The following is a 22,763-nucleotide window of genomic DNA, read 5'->3' on the forward strand; positions in this document are numbered from 1 at the left end:
ATGCCACTTCCCGTTTTGTCAAGGGGTGAAAGGTCGTGTTTCATCGCTTCCCAGGATTTCACTTTGGAGTGGGGGTCAAATCACATCGGTGATGTCATAAGAGGTCAAGGGTCGTGAGGCGAGGGGTGGGACACTTTTTTGAGGCGAGGGGTGGGCCATTTTCTTTTGGGTGACAGGGTCTATTTCTTGTCCCAGTCCGACCCTGTCCACGCGCTATTCAGTGGCTTACAATAAATTACACGAGCTGATCTCGAGACGACACACATTAAAGCAAATGAATATAGAGCACGTATAAGAAAAAAGGTGCAATCTCAAGCAACCTGTTCAGTTGGTTCTACAAGCAGGACAATCGAACAAGACATAGGAGTACACTTACGGCTTCTTTTTCGGGCAAAGTCTTGCAGGGTCCTGATGACTCTCCCCCATCCGGTTGCTCATTCTCCTTATTTTCAGATGAAGGCGCCAGGTCTTGAGCCGAGCAGGTACTAACAAGGTCTGGCAAGCTCGTGGATGGGAAACTGACGCAGTCCAATCCGCTGGCTCCCTGCATGGAAGGATTAGAACCTGGGTGAGATTGAGCGGCGTTTTAGACTGTACTTGCTTTTCAATGAGGCCTTTCCTTGCAAGGAATTAGAGCGGCTCCCTGGGTGGAAACCCATACTACTCAAACACATTTTCAGACTCCAGTTACAGAGTTTATAGCAAAACAGGCTTAATGAAATGGCACACATGGGACGAATTTATTTTCATATTTGGCTGCCAAGAAGGTTGAAAAATCTTGGGTGGCGCCGCAAAGATTTAGTACCAATTTTGCAAATAATTCAATGGGAAGGAATTTATTTGCTTTTAGAGTTCAGTGATATTGTGTAAGATGGAAAATAAGCCCCAAGAGTGGGGTTGGCAACCAACGGCGTGTTACGCCAGTGGCTTCCCGTTAGAAGCAATGCAGCCGCTCCTGGGCACGACTGCTTCCTGCCCATTTTCTGACCCTTCGCAGAACCTCCGGAAGTGATCATATCAATGGTTCGATTAACGCTTTGAGGAATCAGTTGTCGTTTATTAACCTAAAGAAAAGAAAGCTGTTTCGTCCTTTCATGTATTTGAGCCATTCGAACATTCCTCAAATTTGAACTAACATACAAAGCAAGACAGGAACTAGTAAAAGAAAAAAGGCCCTTGTTGTCAATACCACGCTGCTTTCAATTTGATTTATTTCGGACACCTGTGTCCATCTCTCACAGACCAAACAACTGAGGCATGTTTTCGCTATAAGACACAGGTCCAGAAAAACAGAGCTGAAAGGCTGTATACGTTCAATACCCGTGTGCGCCTGCGCCAAGTGTGTGTGTCTGTGCCGTGTGTGTGCATGTGTGTGTGTGCATGCGTGTGTGCGCGCGTGTGTGTGTGTGTGCGTGTGTGTGCGTGTATGCGTTAGCGTGTGCGTTTTGACCAGGAGATTTCCTGATAAGGCACAACAGACGGCTGCAGCTCTCATAAAAGAATTGTATTCATAAGTAAGGATTCTAGTTCAGCCAAAGGCGAAGCAGAATTAGGACACACCAGAGTGCACTGCTGGAATGTTAGTAACAGTTAACTGCTATAGCAATATTCTTATATGCCAACAACCTAAAAATCAACAAAAGAAAGACAGAAATCATGATCGTATCCAAAGACCAAGAGAACGAAACCACCATCCCATGGCCTACAGAAATGGGAAAAGCACCAGCACCATCGAAGGTAGTAAAAACTCTGGGAGTCCTAATGGACAACAACCTTACTCTGGAGCCACAAATAAATGCAACAGTGAAGAAATGCTTTTTCCTCCTCCGGACGGGCAAGAAGAATCCTACCTTTCCTCTCCATCACGCACAAAACACTCACTATCGTCGCCCTAATCATGTCCAAAATAGTCTATGCAAACAGCCTCTACCTCGGAATACCTGAATACCTCATGAAGAAACTGCAACGGATCCAAAATTCAGCAACAAGACTACTCCGCAAACTATCCAGAAGAGACCACATCACTCCAGCCCTAAAAACCCTACACTGGCTCCCAGTAAAACATTGCATCACCTTCAAAACAATGTGCATAACACACAGGACAATCAGCGGACAAGGAGCAGAATTCCTACAAAAGGAAATAACAGTCTACAAACCAACGAGACCCCTCCGATCGAGCAACGAAATCTGCCTGGAACTCAAACCATACCTCAAGAAAAAATTTGGAGGCACCTCCTTCTACCACTTAGCCGCAAAAACCTGGAACATCCCAAAGGAAATAAGAAACACTTAAGATCATCTAAAATTCAGGAAATCACTAAAAACCTGGCTCTACAACACCACAGACTAAACCTAAAAACCGAAACTGGAAAAGGATAACTAAACCGAAAAGACACGGACATCCCTGACCCGGGAGAGTAAAAGCCCACGGCAGCTGGAAGGGTGACACAGGATAGACAGGAACACAGGCGGCACGCACATAGACTGAGTCAACTAACCCAGACAACCCCACCAACACTTTCGCCCGCCCCTTAATTTAATTACCGCCAGGTACCACATCGGTGTGGAATTATGGCGATATTGGCAATCACCCCACTACCTGAGAGGTTGTCATTGGCAGATGCACTGGCCACAAGAGTCTGAATGGAGGATAAGGGGAGCTATGAGAGAGCATGTTAGAGGCGGGGGCTAGAGGAGTAAGGAACCTGTATGCCAGTCAGCCCCAGATCAGGACAGAGCCGCAACAGGGGAGACTATGCAAGCCGAGCGATTCAATTCTGGATAGAGACGCAAACTAACCAACCCTACTAACAATTTCCCTTTCTGCATACACCTCTCATACTCCAAACCAAACACAACCAAAACCTACAGCACAAACAACCGCACAAACTTCACTACATTGCAACAAAAACACACATAGCCTTGCACAACAGTACACGACGACTACCGGCCGCAAACACCCCAGGCCCAGCCAACGGACCCACCGGGCTGAGGCCACCAACAGCACATCACTGCTCTCTTGCACTCCTCCTGCTTCCTCCCACTAACTCAACCTCCCCTCTCTTTCAGAGCCGTCAGAGAGCCAAGGGACCACTCGGTGGTGATAGTGCGTGGTACAAATGTCCTTTAACATTAACATTAACATTGACCATCTTGTCTCCATTTTCAGTACATTTTGCATTTTGATCTGATGGTTCATGGCCTTCAACCCTGTTGAAAGCAATGCATTTCTGCCTACAACATGTTCTGCAGTCCCTGGTAAATGTACTCCTACCCTCCCCCAAATGATATACGCCATTTAATCAAATAATGCTTTTACGAAAAGGCACCTTACCTCACCTTTGGACTTCCCCTGCTCCAATCACCTGCATTATTAGCCATTCCTTTTCAAAATTACACCCTGTTCTTAATAAAGACTTTGCACCAAAACACACAGAGGTCTGCGGGAGCTCCCTGGCTCCGGTGGGAAACGCCTAAAGAAACGGATATTTACCAATGTGTTGATTCAAATCAAATACATCTCTCTGTTTTGCAAAGCTCATTGCTGCAATTATTTGCGGTGGGCTAACAAGATGCAAAATAAATATACCAACCATGCATTATTATTATGCTTAGTACCACTAGAATAACAATGTGACCGGCTCATCTGTGACTCCTCATCCATATGCTGGATTGTGTAATGTAATGTCGGTGAAGACATTGGGCCTCATAAGTACGTAGTGTTGTAAAAAAGGCGGTATAACAGAGGTAACTCTCTTACCGCCACATTATTGCACCGCCGGGATATGGGTCTGGCAGTGAGTTGGAGGAAAAATCTCCAGCAAATGATGGATGTAAATCTGCAGCTGCCTTACTGCCCAAAATAGGCAGAATTACCGCTGGCGGTAATTACACTGATATCCCCATGGAGTCTAATTGGAGACTAATACTGCCATACCACCACTTGTGATCTGGAGGTAATTCCGCCGGACCAAGTGGTGGTAACAGTAAAAACCTTTGGAGGTATTCTGGTAGATTTACCATTGGAATACCACCAAACCTGTAATGAGGCCCATTCTCTCAGCTCTTGGAGACCATATTACTTACTGTTGAGTGCTTTCCAAATGCCACAATTCTCCTCTCCTGATGAGGAATGATCCTCATTCTAGAGTCCACCTTGAAGCAACTCCATTTGCGTTTTGACAGGTTTTAAATGGAACCCTGCCAAGGGATGCAAAGTGCTTATAAAGGGTTTCCAGGGGTATCAGCAACCCAGATAAGCACTTATCCTGCCTGCAGGAAAGGCTCATTTTCTGTGAGTCGGTTTCGGAGCAATTTTATTTGTGTTTCAATCCCATTTCATCCATTTTGGGACTGGAAGACTGACCTGCTTCTCAAGCCATTTCCGGCATATTTGGAAATCTCGCCACATGCAGAGGGCCAATTTAGTCCTGTATGTTGCCCAGTACACCAGAGATATCTGGCTTCTCTCTACTGCCTATTGTTTACCTAACTCAGCAGCTGCAAATGAGGGCAATGGTTAGAAAAGGGTGGTATTTATGCAGATTATGTCAAGAGCAGCCCAGTTTCCACATCTTCCTAGGAGGCCACATATGTTTAGTGGAGTGGCCCAATGACGGCTCATGCTAATTGAGGTGTAAAGCCCGGTCTAGACCTTGTATGCATCGTTTTTCTTGTCTAACGCCTCAGGGGACTGTAGAATGATACTTGGCTGTGATTTGTTGATCAGGATAGTGGCAGCATGTATTTCCCATCAGTGTTTTATAGGTATCTATGATCTTTCCTACCCAATGATGCTTTAGCTTTAAAGCTTCTGAATGATTGTGGTATAAGTCATTCTTTATTTCGTATGTTGGTTTATCATAACCTTTACACAAAGACATAATTCAGATGGGCTAGAACGGGAGGGAGCAGCCCAAGTTATCGGTTCGAGCGAAGCTATTAGCACCCCGAGTTACCAAACCGGTAACTCGGGGTGCTAAAAATTAAGTGTTTTCATTCATTCAACAGGGCGCCGAATGAATGAAAATACTTAAGCAAAATGGCTGCCATGGTTATAGAAGGCAGGGCTTCGTACGGAGCCCATCTTCTATGACCACTGGCAGTCGGAACAGGGAAGCTGCATCAGCGGGCAGCGCCGCCGCCACAATCGGGTAAGTGGGGATGGGCATGATTTTCTGTTTACAAAAAAAATACGCAAAAAAGGGGAAGATGGCGGGCGGCCTGTGGCGGGTAACATGGAACGTGGGCTGGGATTACAGGATTCTGTCCGCGATCTGCGGATCCCGGTTGGCTGTGCCCCCCGGCCCGGGTGCTAATATAATATAGTTTTCTAATTTACACAAGTTATACAGGCTCGGCTTGTTAGAGCTGAGGAAAGGACCGCTCTGAAATTCAAGGTAGCTTTCGTTTTAATATAGCGGCCCAAGTCATTCACATTAAAGGTAGAACACATTGCTCCTACTAAAGTCTGTGTGTTTGCATAAAATCCGACTTTCCTTTATAATTTTCAGTCAGGGGCAATAATCACAGGCATCTGCATACAATTACCGCAATGCAGCATTTCTACCACAAGATGTCCATTTTATGTCCCTGGCATTTGAAGCAGGGGAATCGTGTGGCATTCTGCCCAGTTTTCGAGAGTCTGACAAAATATCAGAGGTCTAACCTGGGTTTCCTTAACTTAGTACTTTTCAATCGTGTTAGTTTTGAACTTTGGGACACCAAGCATGCCTGCAACCATATTCTCTGTTTACAATTCACAAAGCACCAAAAACTCCCACCCACCATTCACTAACCAGGCATTATACATTTTGAGTCCTGAGGCATTTATACTGCTGATATCCCAAAGAAAATGGACAGGCTAGCCTGTATCTAGGCGCAGGTGTCAAATCCACAGGCTGCCGGGAAATCCACAGTCTGCCAAGGCGGAGTTACTTGAAAAAAAACAACCGTTCAGCAGCCCAACTTAAGCCATGGGCCCTTCTCCGAGCTCTGTGTCCCTACTTACTACCAATACCCCTTAATTCTCTGTGAACCAGAATGCTTCCGCGTGAGAGAGAACGGGCTAAATGTTTCTATCCAGAGAGACCAGAGGACAATAGGTCCATGTAGAATGAGATAATGTATTACATGGTAATTAGGATTTTTGCCACTCTCTGCTGCCATTTCCATGTTCACAGGGCACTAGGCACATCTGAAAAAGTGGGGTGTGGGTTAGATTTACAGGTGCAGAGTGAAAATCCAAGACAGCTTTGCTCTTGCATTGATGATTGCAGACAGCAAGTACCCTAACCTATGTGCAGATCTTTTTCTGTGAGTCTTGTTGATAGCTGTGACAAATCCTTTGATGTTGTCACGTCTCTCTGAGGGGGAGCCCTTTCCCATGAGGCCAGAAAGGTGAGGCCACTACCCTATAGTCCCGCTGGGGGTGGTACTCAGTGGGAGGGTCTCATGGGGAGAGACTTCACCTCTAGGGACAAGGACGACCAACTAGGGAGAATGCAGTATGACATCCCTTACCTTACACCCACTTCCTTTACCTCCACTCAGACCTTGAGGCCCACCTTATTCTCCACCTCCCTTCCATACCGCATTTATATATGTGGGACTGAATACCCTACAGTTCCTGAGATGAGGAGGACTAGGGATGACTTAATAGGTACAGAGACGAGGAGGAGGTGCAGAACAATGAAGAGTCTTCCTTAAAACTTGAATGACCATTCTAGCGGTAACTGCTCATTCAACATAAAGAGCGAGGAAGGACTTGCCTTTGTGTCAGATCCTCACAGGAGGATCCGGGAGTCTGGAGGATGTCCATCATGTAATACAAAGGCTGCTGCTGGCTGTGCCGCTTGTGAAGGAGCGAGGCATCACTATCCGGACCGCCATGCCTGGGCAGACCAAGGAACTGAAAGAGCGGAGGCCTGGGTGAAAGCAGTAACCGGACTGCGTGGTTGTGGCAAGACATGCAACCCGCCCAGAGAGAAGTGCTGTGGAGCTGCTGCAGACAATGCGGAAGCAGCACAAGAACGTGAGAATCCAAACAAGATGTCGGAGAGTCACTCACCCAACGGCGAAGGACCGGCATAGTATCAGAAGGTACAAGGGATCGAGAAAAGGGGCAAGAGATACCTCAAACCCGGGGCCTGGGACCCAGATATACCCAAGGAGAACATCTGAAGCAATTGGCCATCTGATAGTACCTGACAGGAGAGTGAGCCAGGTATATCAGGAACAGAATATAGAGGAGAAAACATGTTCAGGACCTGCAACCTGAGGAAGATATCCTCACTAGCCATCTTCTTCATGGAAGTACCTGCCAGGTGAGTGAACCAGGTCTGCCCAGGTGAAGCCCTAAAAAAACAGGTCTGGGACCCGCACTAAGAATTTTATATATGGGAAAGGCCAGGGGAAGGGAGCCACTCTCCCTGGCATTGTGAACTGTGTTAAAAAGCATGTGAGAAAGGCCAGGGGGAGGGAGACATTCCATCTGGCATTGTGATACAAAGCCTGAGGAAGGCCAGGGGAAGGGAGCCATTCCATCTGGCATTGTGCACTGTGATACAAAGCCTGGGAAAGGCCAGGGGAAGGGAGCCATTCCATCTGGCATTGTGAACTGTAATACAAAAGCAGAGGAAGGCCAGGGGGAGGGAGTAATTCCCCCTGGTGTTGTGAACTATGAAACTAAAGCGAAGAAAGCACATTGGTACAACTTTAGTTTAGTAATAAGTGTACGGGATAGAGATGGGGATGCTTGACAGAGGATGGTGGACTCGTTTTGTCTGCAACATCATCCTGACAGCTCCATTAGCATTTTTATTTGAGGAAGGGACACCCCTCAGTTATAGAGAAAGGTAGGTTTTCTCTTGATTTTGATCTTATATAAAAGTCTATAGCAATCACTAGGTCACCTGTGTAATAGTCTCCTCTTTCTGCACCCTTACAGAGCACAGCAAGGAGTCTAGTGTGGTTCAAGGATGCAGGGGCGGACTGTGGTATGGAAGCGTGTTTTAGAGGTATAGTGTTCTGTTCTTTGACATAATTTCGAGGGCTGTTCAATTGCCAGGTGTGGCTGTTTTAGCTGGTCTTCATATTGTGTGTTGGCACACAGAATATGAGCATGTTAGGGGGAGGAGGGTATGTGGATACCTGGATTGGCAGATTGGCAAAGGATGAAGAGAATCTTGATGGAAAATATAGCAAAACATAGCAAGGCATGAACTGCTTACTAAAAGCATTAGAAGTCAGAAAATCATAGAAACATCCCATCAAGGCAGAGGAAACAGGATTCTCCTACCACTGGCCTCTACTGACCGCTCCCATTTCCATTTCTCAATTTGCCACTGACAATCTCTGTTAATCTCTTTCTCTCTCGCCCTTTCTATCATAGATCCATTAGCTACCCCTCCTTTATAACACTTCACAAAAATAAAAAGAATACTTGCGGTTCAATAGCAACCTTTACTCCTCAGCCCAAAATTAAGCACCACAATTCCTACAAAGGACATTGATGCAGCAGGGTTTCAGAGTGATACCTCTCCATAGCCATACAAGGCCTGCTAATCTGAAAGACGCTGATCGAGTAACAGTGCTCTGTGTGAAAAGAGAACCATGAAGCAGCCTTCACGAGCGGCTGAGCTGCCATTTAGGTTTTTATGTCCAACCAACTCAACCTCGCCATTGTCAAACGCGCCATAGCTGAAAGCGTCAGCTTCCCTTTCATCGCCGCAAGACAATGGAATGAGCTGCCACCCACCCTCAGGAACGAACCCTCTCATATGGCCTTCCGCAAAGCCCTGAAAACGAGGCTGTTCATCTAAACCACACACCCATTCCTACCATCACTCGTCCAGTTCTTACTTGAGGGTGCAATACTTTATTGGATGAAGCCGGTTCACCAGTAACCCGTCAAACTACCTACACCGCTGTGTGTTTCTCTCTCCTCGGCAACCAGTAACTTACGTACATGTACTTGTTCGGTACCAGGTTCTCCTGTAACCTCGCGAACCTTGGACTTACTATTTGCCATTCCTTTTGCAATTAAGTAAGCTTCCTTGTAACAGCGCCGCAATGCCTAAGGGCTGCTTTGTGCGCTTTATAAATGTAAAAAAAAATTAAATAAATAAAATTAGCAGATCGAGATTCGTGGGCAGTGTGTCTTAAAGCCAGGACTCCTAGAGGCGTACTTGCACCAAATAATAGCAACTATACAAACATCCACACACTGACTGAAACACATTCGCTCTCAGATGGGGACAGCAATTGGTTAAACGCCTGAATGGTCTCTTCTTACACAACCAATCCTGCCTAGACCCACAATGCTCCTTGTATATGTTAAATGTAAGCAACTGTTAAGAGTAGGAATAACTTAACACCATATGTACTAAATTATATTCACATTTAAAACAACAGCTACTCCTCATTTTCTCTATCCACAATGTTCCTTTCCACCTTACTACAAGAAAAACAAACTTGAGTCAGAGGCACACATGTGGGTGAGTGTTACAACAACCCACATATAATGGCTACTTCAATGAAAAAAATAGAACGGTCTCTTCTCTCATTTCCTTCCATTCCCACAAAGGAAGTCCACGTTAGTGGTGTTTTGAAGTCCCTAACCTTTCACTAGTCACTCCCACGCTAATGAATGGGAGGAGATCGGTTGTTTGATCAATCCAGGCTGGCAGCACATCTGAGGGTACCCTGTATCCTCCTCTCCATATTCCCGAATCCATCATAAGCTTTTAATATCAGCTCCTTCCAAGTCTGCCTGATTACCTCTTCTAATTATAGAGGGATTACACATGACATCTTCTTTGTAATGTTGCTGCAGCATTCCTAGGCTGTGCTGTATACAGTCTGAATGGGCAATCATGACGGAACAGCTGGCGCTATCATTTCTCTACCGCCGAGATGCCCTCTGCACGCATAGAGGTGTGTACCCTTACTGGTGCCCCGTTAATGCCACCATCTGCTGCTTGATAGATATTTCATGGGTTTTGGCTTTATTTTGTCTAAACTCTGTTATTAACATTGACAGCATCAGCTTATCACATCAATGTGTATTCAACATGTTCCTCACTAGCACAGATATATCGTTTTTGATGTAAGGTTTTTTGCACCTTAGGCCATTATAGCCTATCAAGCTTAGTTAATGGGGTGGGCCCATGGGAGTTGTAGTACAAAGCATCTTGAGTGCCACAAGTTGCAGAATTTTGCCTTAGAGCCTACATTCCAGACACCACATTGGTGGACAATAAAGCTCAATTTACTGGTATTTTAACACAAGTGTTTTAGAACATGCTGTACTTAAATGAGCCTTGCACTGAAATTCCGATCTAACAGCAAGCTCAATCAGGTACATCAAAGTCATTAGCACGTGCCTGCTGCCTGTTAAATAAAGAGAAAGCTCAGAATGCAGGCTCTATCTGCTGACTCAAGTCAGTGTTCTGAGTGATCTGTGGGCCGCCCCCCTGCAACACCTCCCTTTCACCCCTCGCTACCCATTATTTCAAACAAAATACATTTCCCTGGAATATGTTGGTTTTTTCGCCGTCTCTTTCATTCCACTCCTCTACACCACGCGGATGCGGTGATGGAAATAGAAAGGCTATTTTATTTTTGAACACACAGCCGTCTTTTGCTTAAGTTTAGACTCCATTCATGGAGCAACCCTTTGCCATTAGTCCCCCCAGATGAAATGTCAGGGCGCTAATGGGGATTGTTACAAAGGTAACGGAGCAACCACGGTCTTTACTAAAGGTTCTTACTTTGCTCTGACCTATTAACTCGGATGGGTGGGACATTATCAGCCTGCAAACCAACTGTTTTAGTACTTATTGCCTAAATATGCTAGGTTTTGTAGAGAAGCCCCTCAACGCTCACATCAGAAAAAATAGAACCTACTAGGGAAAACAAGGTTTATTCTCATAAAAACACAAATACACGCTAGCAAAAGACTCTGCTGCCACAGAGTGCTCTGACGAAATCAACATGGGCGATAGTTCACAAGATAGAAAGTGTCACAACTGACGTACATCACATAGGGTACACATCCACGTAGCTGGTTGGTGCGACCCTATACATAGGGGCCTGCTCCATCTAGAATGCCAGGTCATTGGTCCCAGCTTTTCCTGTCTGTCTTCTTCCACGTGAGGTTCTTTGTTGCACGTCATTCAGCTCGAAGCTCCTAATTGGCAAGTATTAACACAATTCAGTGCATCTCCTATCTATCTCCTAATGTGCACCTGGTACTGCAGACATGGGGCACAGAGGCGACTTTCGACATCACGATAACTGTAAACCCCTGCTTGATCCCAGACGTGTCGGCGCCGTTCCAGTTCTTCCCACGCCAGGCTTAAATTTGTTACCTTCCCTCCATGGCAACTTGCAGCACAAATCACAGGGGTCCAGGGTCTTCTGCTGTAATCTTTCTGATAAATTGGCGATCTAACAGTTTTATGGTCAGTGGTCTGGGGCTGGCTGGCACGCTGGAATGCTGGGGTCTTGGGACGGGCATCTGGGTACTATAGGCTAGGGTTTGGACTGACAGAGGTCAGAGGTTCGTGCCCGTCTTCTCGTGGGATAACTGTTCACAGGGAGCTCTCGGCCCCCTCATGGCCTCGCAGGGTGCATTCCTTTTGGGATACAAATGTTAAGTGTAGGATACAATGAGAGGTTCATGACTGTCCACAGGTTTGGTTTTTCTCACTACTGCCTATGCTGCAACCCGACCCTGCACGTACATCTCTATCTCCAAGTTCTGGGCCTGGGCCTACTGCCCCGGCTTCTGTGTGCCACTAGGCCTTGATTACAAAATGGCAGCTAGTTTCTAAAATGGCATATCACTCTCTACAAAATCTTTACCTACGAAGATATCACCTTCCCATAAAACAGCTTCTACGGACATTCCACTCCCCCTATATCCTCCCCAAATACCTACAACAAACGCACAGGTCTCTGCCTCACCCGGAACCTCTTGGGGGCCTGGGATGATTATCCCCGCTTCCCAACATTCTCCCCTTTCGTTAATCCCACATGAACAAACTCCCATGCAAGCCTTTCTCTATCCTCCTCCTCTATTTTCTCCCTCTCCAACCTCTCAGCTTCTAGGTACGTCCATGTTCCTTTCTTGGGTACCCATGCCTTGCACACAGATCATAAACCTTCCTCTGCTTGCCCATAATGCTCTGGGGTATACGTGAGGTATATACACCCCTGTCTCCTGCTAGGTCAACCCAGTGTACCTCATAGTTTTCGGGGGTCTGGTGGGGGAGTTGTGATGGTGCCTGGGGATGATGACGTTGCTCTAGTCTAACTATGTAGGGTCTGTTAGGGTCATTTGTTTGTATCAGCCAGTCTTTTGTACTGCAAGGTGCGCCCTATACCACAACTGAAACCATCATCATGGCAGTGCTAGGCATTGCTTTGGAACAGCATCAAAGTTCCATCTGGCAGGTGCAGAAGATCACCAGCACAAACACTATCATTGGTACCAGTATTTTCATTATCGCCCCCATCCATGACAGTCCCTAAGAAAAAAGGTTGTCGAACCAGTCACTTCTCTGAATGCAGGCCTCTGTGTGCATGTGGGTGCCGAGGGTGTGCAGTGCCTTTATTATGTGTGTGAGTGACGAGTTGGCATCATTGTTTGGTGGTACATATGTGCGACATGAATCACTGATTTTTTTTGCAAACCCTGCCTTCCATCGCTGTAAGTAAGCCAAGAACATAGTGATTCTGCAACATCATCAACCTGATAATTTGGATCTTTATCGCATTGTGGCTTTGTTCAGTGTCATTTGCCAGCTGTATCACCTCCCAGCGGACGATTTGGAGCCACTTGCCATTGGCAGCTGCTTGTACTCCTGGCAGTAACAATGATGCAAAAAAGATCTATTCTTTGATATACAATCTGTTTTGGTATGGTATTTCTTTGAGCAACTATAATGAATCTTGAGACAAATAGATGGATCTCGGTTTTCGCCGCAATTTTTCTTTCTTCTCCTTCTCAGGCAGGATACGCAATATGGTCCGATGTGGCAGAACTGTGGTAGGGACAAACAGCACTGGTGATGTTGTTGGGGGGCACAGCTGCCTGGTGCCACTATCAAGTGCTCTTCAAGGAGTACCAGGAGAGCGGAGTGCAATGATGCCAGCGAGCAGGTGCCCCTCCATAGTGGCGGAAGGTGCAGTAACGCCTGCTGGCCACAGACCCAGTGGTTGTGCATCACTGCTGCTGTCGCTTTTTGGCGATCTTGGATGTATAATGTCTTATTGTACTTGTTTTTGCCCCCCACAAAGATGTTTCCTACGTTATAAAAACACAGTTCTTATTCTCCTTGCTTTTGCACTTCCACTGGTTTTTCCATCGCCTCGATCCATGTGACTTTTGCCACATTCTCAATCAGTATTCTCAGCTTACAGCATTCACCTTTGGGATGATTACTTCTCTGAATCCCACAATTTGCCACAAATGTCATGCCTTCCAGATTTAGGTATGGTCTTTGTAAACACTGTGGGATTTTGGGAATGCGAGCACACTGCAGTTTGCCTGGGTCCATCATCACGAGTTGTATGCTCGGTACCTCAAAAGTGCTTTACAAACAAGATATCAGATGGACCAAACATTGAGCATCCAAAAGCGGAGTTATTTGCGGCATCAATACCTTGGGGGCTCCCCTGACGCGTGTGGTATCAAGGAACAAATGTAACAGCTCTGATTAACCCTCTTTTTCCCCACCGAGCTCATGTCTGCGTACCAAACTATTACTCAATTCTGGATGGTGCACATCTTCTATCACATCTAGACCTCTATACTCATCATACTTGTCCTTTTAAATGTTTTCATGCACTCACGTGTGAAATAGTAGGAGGATTCAAATTTGCAGTAGCGTTTAAAAATACATTAAGAAATAACAAATATCCAGTTTAGTAAACTTCCCATTTGCTGCCGCGTAGCATTTGTGTTAATATAAGTTGTTTCAAGTGGGGGCGCTGCTGCGCTCGATTAAGATGGCCACCTGAGAGAGGAGCTCTGCAGCCTGGCATCTTCAGACAGCGTATAACCTTCACAGCAGGGTGCAAAATACTGTGCAGAACAGCTGCCTAACCCGAGGAATACCCAGGCAACAAATCTATGGAGCCTAGCTCCCACCAGCTACCCAGTGACACATCTGCGGCCCGTCGGCTTCCCCGAGGCTGAGCGGGCGAAGTGACCTGACCGGCCACCCCTTCTCCTTACGAATGCCCGGCACTGCTGCACTGAGGGATGCCATACAGCAACCCCTGCTGGGCGATTGGTGCCACCAGACAACCACGGCGGTTGTCACCGAGGCCTGGCAGCACCAGCACCTGTTTACCCCTACATGAGGATATTCTCCAGTCTGCCTCCCTGCACACGCAAGCCCGCCTGCACCTTTGGAGGGACACGACGCGCCGGCACTGGTGCATACGTGGAATTGCTGACAGCGCTGACCGTGGCAGTGATGGTGAGAGGGGCCGCACATCACACGGCTGGAATGATGGGCCATCTCCACCCACCGCAGCCCGGATCACGCCTCACATACACAGCGGTGTGGAGGAGCCTGTTGCACTCCCGCCGGGGGCCAAGCACTGGCGACATCCACCTAATTGCCCCTCTGGTTGCCTCCTAGCCACAGTCACCCTAGCACTAGCGCCCCCAGGCCCAACTAAGGAGTTACAGGCAAACCCTGTGGCTGGTCACTGTGCGCGGCTGAGGCCCGGTCTTCCATGCCATTGCGACCCAGCCTCGCTGTGCTACGAAAAGGGGGCCCTGGTGATGCTCTATCTCCACTACCAGCATACCCAAACCAGCTGCCCAAGTGAACCCCACAGTGTCCCACTCCCCAGGTGCTGACAGAACTGCATCAAAACCAAATACTATTCATATCCTACTATTGCAAATGCTAGGTACCTGAAGAGCGCATGACGGTTACGCGGAGATCTCCTTTTCCACCACGTGTACCACAAAACCCACTTGGCAAGCACTGGTAACTGTGACCGGCTCTATACATGCGCACTGCAGTTACATGCAACAGAATCCACCACTCCTCCTGCTCTGACCACATGCACATCTAATTTCAAACCAGTGACAGCATGGACCTTGTTGTGAACCATCCCCAACCCACTGGGGTGAGCTACGCATCAGTACCTCCACACACTGCATAACCCATACTACGGCAGACTGTGGACAACGGTAGGGCCTGAAATAAAACGCATAACACCTTATCTTGCTGTACGCAACATAAAGCATGACAGACAATCCCTAGTGACTGGGATCAACCCTATATCGACACGGTGAAACCACTATGCTGCCCAAGAGACACCGTCCCTGCCGTTCCGTAGTAGGCTGTGGAGGATCAAGCCACAATCGCTATTAGACCCTGTCTTTGCGACCGAAATGGGAAAATGAGTCGACGAATATTTTGAGGTAAGCACTGGCTCTGTTGATAATTACGCAACCCTATGCGATGCCCTTTAGGCGTATATACGTGGCATTGCCCTAGCAACGGAATCAGGCATACTCAAAACAATACGCAGGGACATCCACACCATTGAACCCAATCTGCACCATCTAGAGCAGACATATGCATCTATACCTGACCGAAAGTTTCTGGGAGACATTAAAATTGAACTGAACATATTCCGGGAACACTCAGATAGGGAACTGAAGTTCCTGGATAACCCAGGCCTAGCGAGGAAATACGGCGAAGGCGAAAGCCCTGGTAAATTACTAGTCAGGATGGTGAAACTAGCACAAGGCAATTGCCATATCCCCTTAGTGCAAGACTCATGGGGTGGGCGGTCCACACTATGTCAGAAGTGAACCAGGTGTTCCACTCCTTCTATTCCATGTTGTATGCCAACTTAGATACAGCGACCCTAGCTAGCCTCCAATTGTCAATACTGTCGGAATAAGACAGGACAAACCTTGACCCTCCCATCACCGCTGAAGAAATATCACTGAAGAAATATCCTGTGTCAACGAGGCGCTCCCATCCAGAAAGGCCCCTGGCCCAGACGGCATTACAATGGAGTTCTTTAAACACTTAAAATACCACCTTATTGCTAGGCTAGTCGCGCTATGTGAGGAAGCATGGCCCACGGGATACCCCCCACCCCCGCACGCTCCGCAAAGTGGTGATTACCATTTCACTTAAACCCGATAAGCCTCCTGAACAATGTGGCTCCTACCGTCCCCTCTCACTTATACATTCCGATGTGAAAATATTTGCTAAGGTACTACCACTATGTTTAGCCTTGTACATGGAACATATTCATACAGATCAATCTGGTTTTATTCCTGGCCGCTCCACAGCACTCAACCTGGGATGCCTTTTTAATATCTTGGCACAGATCGACCTAGAGACTCAGGCAGTTGCCGCAGCCCTAGATGTACAAAAGGCCTATGACTCAGTCTCCTGGCAATTTATGTGGCCAGTGCCAGAAAAGTGCAACTTTGGACCTGGGTTTATATCGTGGGTCCGACTACTAGACACGATGCCCACTGCCAGAGTTAAAGTAAACAGAGTTCACAAGGCCCCCATAGACATCATAAATAGAAGGCCACAACAAGGCTGTCCACTGTCCCCACTACTATTCGCAATAGTAATGGAGCCATTCGCAGATGCAATCTGGTGTAGACACGCACAGAAGGGGGTTCGACTAACAGGTGAACCAGAAATTATCTCACTATATGCAGACGACACCCTACTGTTCATTCGTGACCCAATAAGACACCTGGCACCAATTATGCAAGAAGTTCTCTCCTTTGGTGTCCTGTCTGGGCTGCAAGTGAACTGTGTCAAATCCGAGCTATTCCCACTCACTGATGCAACCACCCCCACAACAGATCTCATGGGCTTTGGCTGGTCCCCACTGGAAATTAAATACTTAGGGGTGACCGTAACGCGTCACAGTACCTCCCTCTATGCCCGCAAATATGGTGTATACCTACCCCAACTAAAAGCCAAATTACACACCTGGGCAGAGCTCCCACTCACAAAAGCAGGCATTGTGTCTCTTGTCAAAATGATTATCCTTCCAAAATTACTATACTATTTCGTGAATATACCGCTGTGGCCGGGAACAATATTTTTTGATAAACTAAAAGCAGCAATTACCAACTTCATGAGGCACGCTGGTGCAGTCCGGCTTAAATGGGACAACTTGATGAGATCCTACACACATGGTGGCCCCAAACTTTGTAAAATACTGGGTTGCTGCACAGGCACATTATGCAGCTTACTGGTTCGACGAAGACTCAAAACATCCACACCTAAAAATTGAGCGACTCGCAGCAGGTACTTGTGATGTCCGTTCGCTGATACTCCCACCACAATGGAGGGACCCTAAAACCATTGACCCCAGCCTGCACGACAACACTGGCCTGGGGTAAGATATGGAAAATGGTGGACAGCCCCCATCCATACCATAGAAACCTTCTGCTGTGGAACTTCTTCCCATCATTCCCTAGCATAAGTAAAATAGCATCACGACAATGGGCGACAGACAGATACATGACTATGGGTGATATGTATTATATGGAATCTTTTTTTTATTTTTTTTATTGATTTAGTTGATAAATCAACTTTTCAGTATAAATTTACATTTATAAATTAGCATTAGTAAAAAGAAAATAAAAAAAGTAGAAAAAAGTACATTTGAAAGAAGAAAAAGAAGCAAGGAGAAAAAAAAAAAACAAATTTTCATAAAATACTAAAAGTTAGTTCATCATTCAAAAAAGAAAAAAAAAATCGAAAATACTTATCATACACACACAATTGTCCAATAGGGCGTAACGTAAAATAAAATTACATTTTCTTTTCACCGTCTTCCAAGACATAAAATCCGTAGTGTAAATATAAAAACATATAAAAACAGATAGAACAAGACAGAACAAAGGTAGCTGCACATATTCAGTCACTGATTTGTTACGTTGTTGAAAAATATTCCCTTAATTTTAGTGCTTTTAAAAAAATCACAACAGCCAATCTTATCGTAGTTGTCTGTGTGTTGTAGATACGATACACACCACTTACAATTGAACATTTTTGGTATGTTTCGAAATGCTTTTTAAAGTAATCAATTCTCATGGGTAATAGCACCTGGCATTCTGCTATCAGATGAAATATAGTTTCTGCTTTGTCTGATTTTTTACAAAATCTGCAGAAATTCTCCTTTTTACTAATGACATTCCACTTGGCTAGATCATTTCTCGTGTACCACCAGTTCATTCTGAACCTCAGAAATGCATTTCTTGGTTCTGCACCTGGAAATTTTAGTAAGTAGCTTTCAGTAGTTCACACTTTTTTCATGGTGATTTTATGGAGGGTGGCATGCACAGTCTTTTGACAATCCTCGTATGTCTTTACCCAATCCCATATAATCATTTTTTCTTTCGCTCTTTCAGGATTCATAACTAATAGCTCTTCTGAAACCTCTGTTTTCACCATAAAGTTTTTGATCTGTTGTCGCCACACGCTCACTGCTTTATGCTCACTCGTTCTTGTATAACTAGACAAGATTTGCAGTAAAGAATCATCCTGTTTTGCCATAATGCATTTCCTGTACAGGCTACATAATCTCCACATATACATACAGTTTAGAGAAGAGATACCCAATTCATATCTCAATAAACACATCTGAGCAGCTTTTGGTATATGTAGGACCTTTTTCCAGAATTGGCCTTCCAATCTTTGCCAGACCATCTCGTCTCTCCAAGCCTTGGTTTCTGCACCATAAAGAACAATTGGGACAACCCTTTGAAAATAAAAGGTGATTATAGTTTTCAAAGAAAAAGTGCAAAATCTATGATTAATAATAGAAGCCTGAGAAATAGAGGTTCCAATTTTTATTTTTAGTTCATCAATATATGGTGTATCTACTCTGGAGGTGTTTACATTTATTCCTAGATACTTATATTGGGTAACATTTTCCAATATTTTCGTTCCTAGAGATAACGAGAGACGAGATGCCCTGGCTTTTTTATTGGGTACAATCTTAAGAATTTTTGTTTTCGGGATGTTTATTACTAGCTCATTATCTTGTACATATTTCTCTAGTTGATCCAGTAGGTTTTTAAGCCCTTTAATAGTTTTCGCTAGTAGTACTAAGTCGTCCGCATAAAACATCCATGGTATAAGATATTTACCTAGGCGCGGGGCATCTGCCAGAATTGAGCTAAATTTCTTTACCACATCAGAGATGAAATAATTAAAAAGAGTTGATGCCAGCAGACACCCCTGCTTCAGACCCCTGTATGTTTTGATTGATTTGGAAAGTGTACCGTCCATTGACAGACGTACTTGAATAGATGTCCCCGTGTGAAATTGCATTATCCAATGTATCGGGTACTTTGGGCATGCATTTTTCTTTAATTTATCACACAAAAGGGTTCTCGACACAGAATCAAATGCGGTCTCAAAGTCCACAAAGGCCATGTAGAGAGGCTGGTTTACTTGTAATTCATGTTGTTTTATGACTTCCAGAGTACGCAAGTTTACCGAGGTTCCTACACCCACAATAAAGCCCGTTTGGTAAGGATCATTCAAATTCGCTTCTCTGGTCCATTTATTAAAGTCTCTCAATACTAGACGGGCAAAGATTTTCCCAGGCGAATCAAGAAGTGCAATCGGTCTGTAATTTTTGGGATTCAATCTGTCGCCTTTTTTATAAATGGGGACAATAATAGATTTTTGTCACGATGCAGGAATTCTTTTGCTCGTTATAACTTGATTGAATATCACTCCCAAAATGACAGCCCATGTCTCGGGATTAGCCCTCAGCATTGCATTAGAGAGACCATCAGGGCCGGGGGCTTTTGACTTGCTCAGTTTTTTTATATACATTTCGATGTCCAGATTGTCAAAGCTGATGTCTTGTAGCCTATCATGCCTCTGCTCATATGGCTTGTCAGCATAATGGGTTTCGGCATATAGAGAGTTATAATATTGGATCCATATTTCTTCTGATACTGCATTTATTTGTCTTATAGATTGTTTGGGGCTATACACAGTTTTAATTAAGCCCTATACTAAAGCAGAGTTCTTAGAGGAGATAGAATGGAGCATGGACTGAGCATCTTTTAGCATCATTTTAGCTTTCCTCTGTTTCATCCAGTTTCTATAACGATTTTTACACTTGGATATCATAGAGATCCTATCACTAGGGTTCTGTTGAGTGATTTGTCGAATTTCCCTCCTAAGCTCAGTTTTCCTACTGCTGATTTCTTCATCATAGGAATGAAAATTGTATTTCTGGGGCTTATAACCTGTCCCATACGATTTCTTAAATAGCTCAAGGGTGCTGACATAATCTCTGCATATATATTGTAAGTCTGGCTTTAAAATATCTTTAGGATATGCTATTGCCACAAGCAGTTCATTCAGGTTATTAGACGTCCATTTAAATCTATGACCTTTGGTGGACACTTCAAGATTGGTCATATATTTTGAGCTAGTTTTGGTAGCAATTTCACTCAATCTGGGCCATGTCATATGCAGTATACTATGATCGCTCTTCGTCTGTTTTAATACTTCAAAGGAGGAAATGGTGGAAAATAGTTCAGAGTTGGTGTACACATAGTCAATGGTGGACGTTAATTTGCCCTGCTGCCATGTGGTTTTGGAAGGGATATCGCCCTGCACCGCACCATTTACCATTACAAATCCTCTCTCATACATCAAATTTCTCCACTTTTCCTTAGTTTCTTTCTTTTTGCTCCCACTGTCATTCATGCAATCCATGTTTAAGTCTCTTGCAATGATTATAGATTTGATCAAGTGATCTTTATCGATTTTATCCAAACACTTAATCAGATCTTTGAAAAATTGTTTTTCAGTGATATCTAAATGGTTCCAATAAATATTGATACATGCAATAGCGTGGCTTTCATGAGAGATGCGAACCAGCTGTATCTAGCTATTATAGGACGCCCATGGTTCTACAATTAGTCCACTAGTGGATTTAACAGCAGTGAGAAGTCCAGCCTTCGGGCGACCTCTCGCAGATTTAATAGCTGGTTCAAGGATGATATGGTGATTTTCTCACACTGGGGGGGAAGTAAGCCATGTCTCTTGTAACAGGATTATGTCATATGTGCCTAAAACAGAACTAGAGGAGTTTACAAGATGCAAATGTCCTCTTGTATTCCAGGATGCCAGCTGAAAAGATGTTTCATTTCTCTTATTAGATAGCTAACATTTACTATATAATTTGTTCTGTGGATAAGTTGTTATAGTTTTCGTTTGATTATCACCTGCTGTAGAGTATTTAATCGTCATGGGTTCAATAAATGTGCCGGCTAACTGTACCTTGCTCTTCATATTGTTCGTATAAGCGCTATCTTGTAATGAGGGATAGATGTTGGCAACATTTGAAGGAAGGGTACCATTTATGTTATTTTCAGCCGTGGGGTTGTCTAGCAAGAAACCTAGATTATATATTTCATTACGTGCTTGCCAAATCGAATATTTTACAATTGCAGACCTCATCCAAATTTTAACTCCAGAATTGTCATGATGTTTGATAAATTCTATTTGTTCAAAGTCTTCAGACTTAATTCCCTGCAGTAATTGAACACTCCGCAAGATGTTTAATACGGAGGAACGATTTAGATCATATAGACCAAAATCGCCACCGCGGCATTTCAAAATGAGACTTACATGAGTAGAGTCATTACACTTCTTCTGATTATTTCTGAAAGGTGTTCTATTTTCATGCAGTTTATTCAACAACAATTGTTTTGTCTGCTCAGTCCCTGCTTTAACTCTAAGGCTGACATCGCTATGGTAAGCCCTTGTCTCCTAAATTCTTGGCGTATGGTCTCCCATCGGGTTATCATTTTCCTTCCTTCTTAACAACCCATTTTCGGAGTTATGACAGTCTCTCGAGAAGAATATACCCATTGACTTCATGATTTCTTCTCGTCTTTCCTCCAATGTTCTAAATGAAGTGTCTCGGTGTCTTATTTCATTTTCATCATTTAGTTCTTTTGCTTGAACTATTTGAGAGGGACGAAAAGTTTTTAAAGGGTCTTCCATTTGCTCTTGTTTGGAAAACTCATTTACCAATTCATCAAGCGGTTTGTATCTCATGTCATTAACCACTACGTTTTTGACTCCTTTAGGGACCAATCGTATAGGTGGTAAGTTAATTTTGCTTTTGGTAATAGCAATGTATTTTCTTACGATTTCTGCACTTTCATCTTGTAGTCTTTTATCAGGTGTAGTTGGTGATTTAATACATTGTTGCGAGTTCTTGTTCTTCTGTGTTTTAGTCAGTTTCTGATTTTTGGTTTTTTTGGACTCAACTTGCATATCTGACATGAGTTTTTTTCCTTTTTTCATCACACTAAATATGTTATATGTTCCATTATCAGGGAGCAATGCAATAGGGGTTCCCTTAGCTTTCACAGTGGTTTCCGCTCCTATTACATTTACATCATTAACTTTTGTGTCTTGTTGCTCAATTATTTCTATTGAGGTCACATCATGATTGACACATCCAGAGCTAGTCTTTTTTAGATTCGTCAACATGGAACTTACATTTGTTTCATGTTGGACTATCTCGCTAGTTGGTGTGTTATCGATCATATCATCACTATCACATCCAGGGCTGATTTTTTCTTTATTCTCGGCCAAAGGGCTTACAATTGTTCTCTGCTGTACTCTCTCACTATCATTCATGTTAATAAGTACTTCTTTTATTATCGTGGACAACATGGTATGCATTTTATA

General features: G+C 44.5%; 1 protein-coding gene across 6 annotated transcripts in view; it reads right to left on the reverse strand.

Annotated features, from left to right (window-relative positions):
* Nucleotides 1-22,763, reverse strand: part of PDZD2 (PDZ domain containing 2) — a 1,567,362-nt gene that overhangs the window by 497,124 nt on the left and 1,047,475 nt on the right. For all 6 annotated transcript variants that reach the window (XM_069627074.1, XM_069627075.1, XM_069627073.1 and 3 more), the window contains one exon: nt 377-544. In XM_069627074.1, the coding sequence (XP_069483175.1) occupies nt 377-544 (168 nt within the window). The remainder of the gene's footprint in view (nt 1-376; nt 545-22,763) is intronic.

This window comes from Ambystoma mexicanum, chromosome 6p (genome assembly GCF_040938575.1).
Source record: "Ambystoma mexicanum isolate Mex_15411 chromosome 6p, UKY_AmexF1_1, whole genome shotgun sequence".
Lineage (NCBI taxonomy): Eukaryota > Metazoa > Chordata > Amphibia > Caudata > Ambystomatidae > Ambystoma > Ambystoma mexicanum.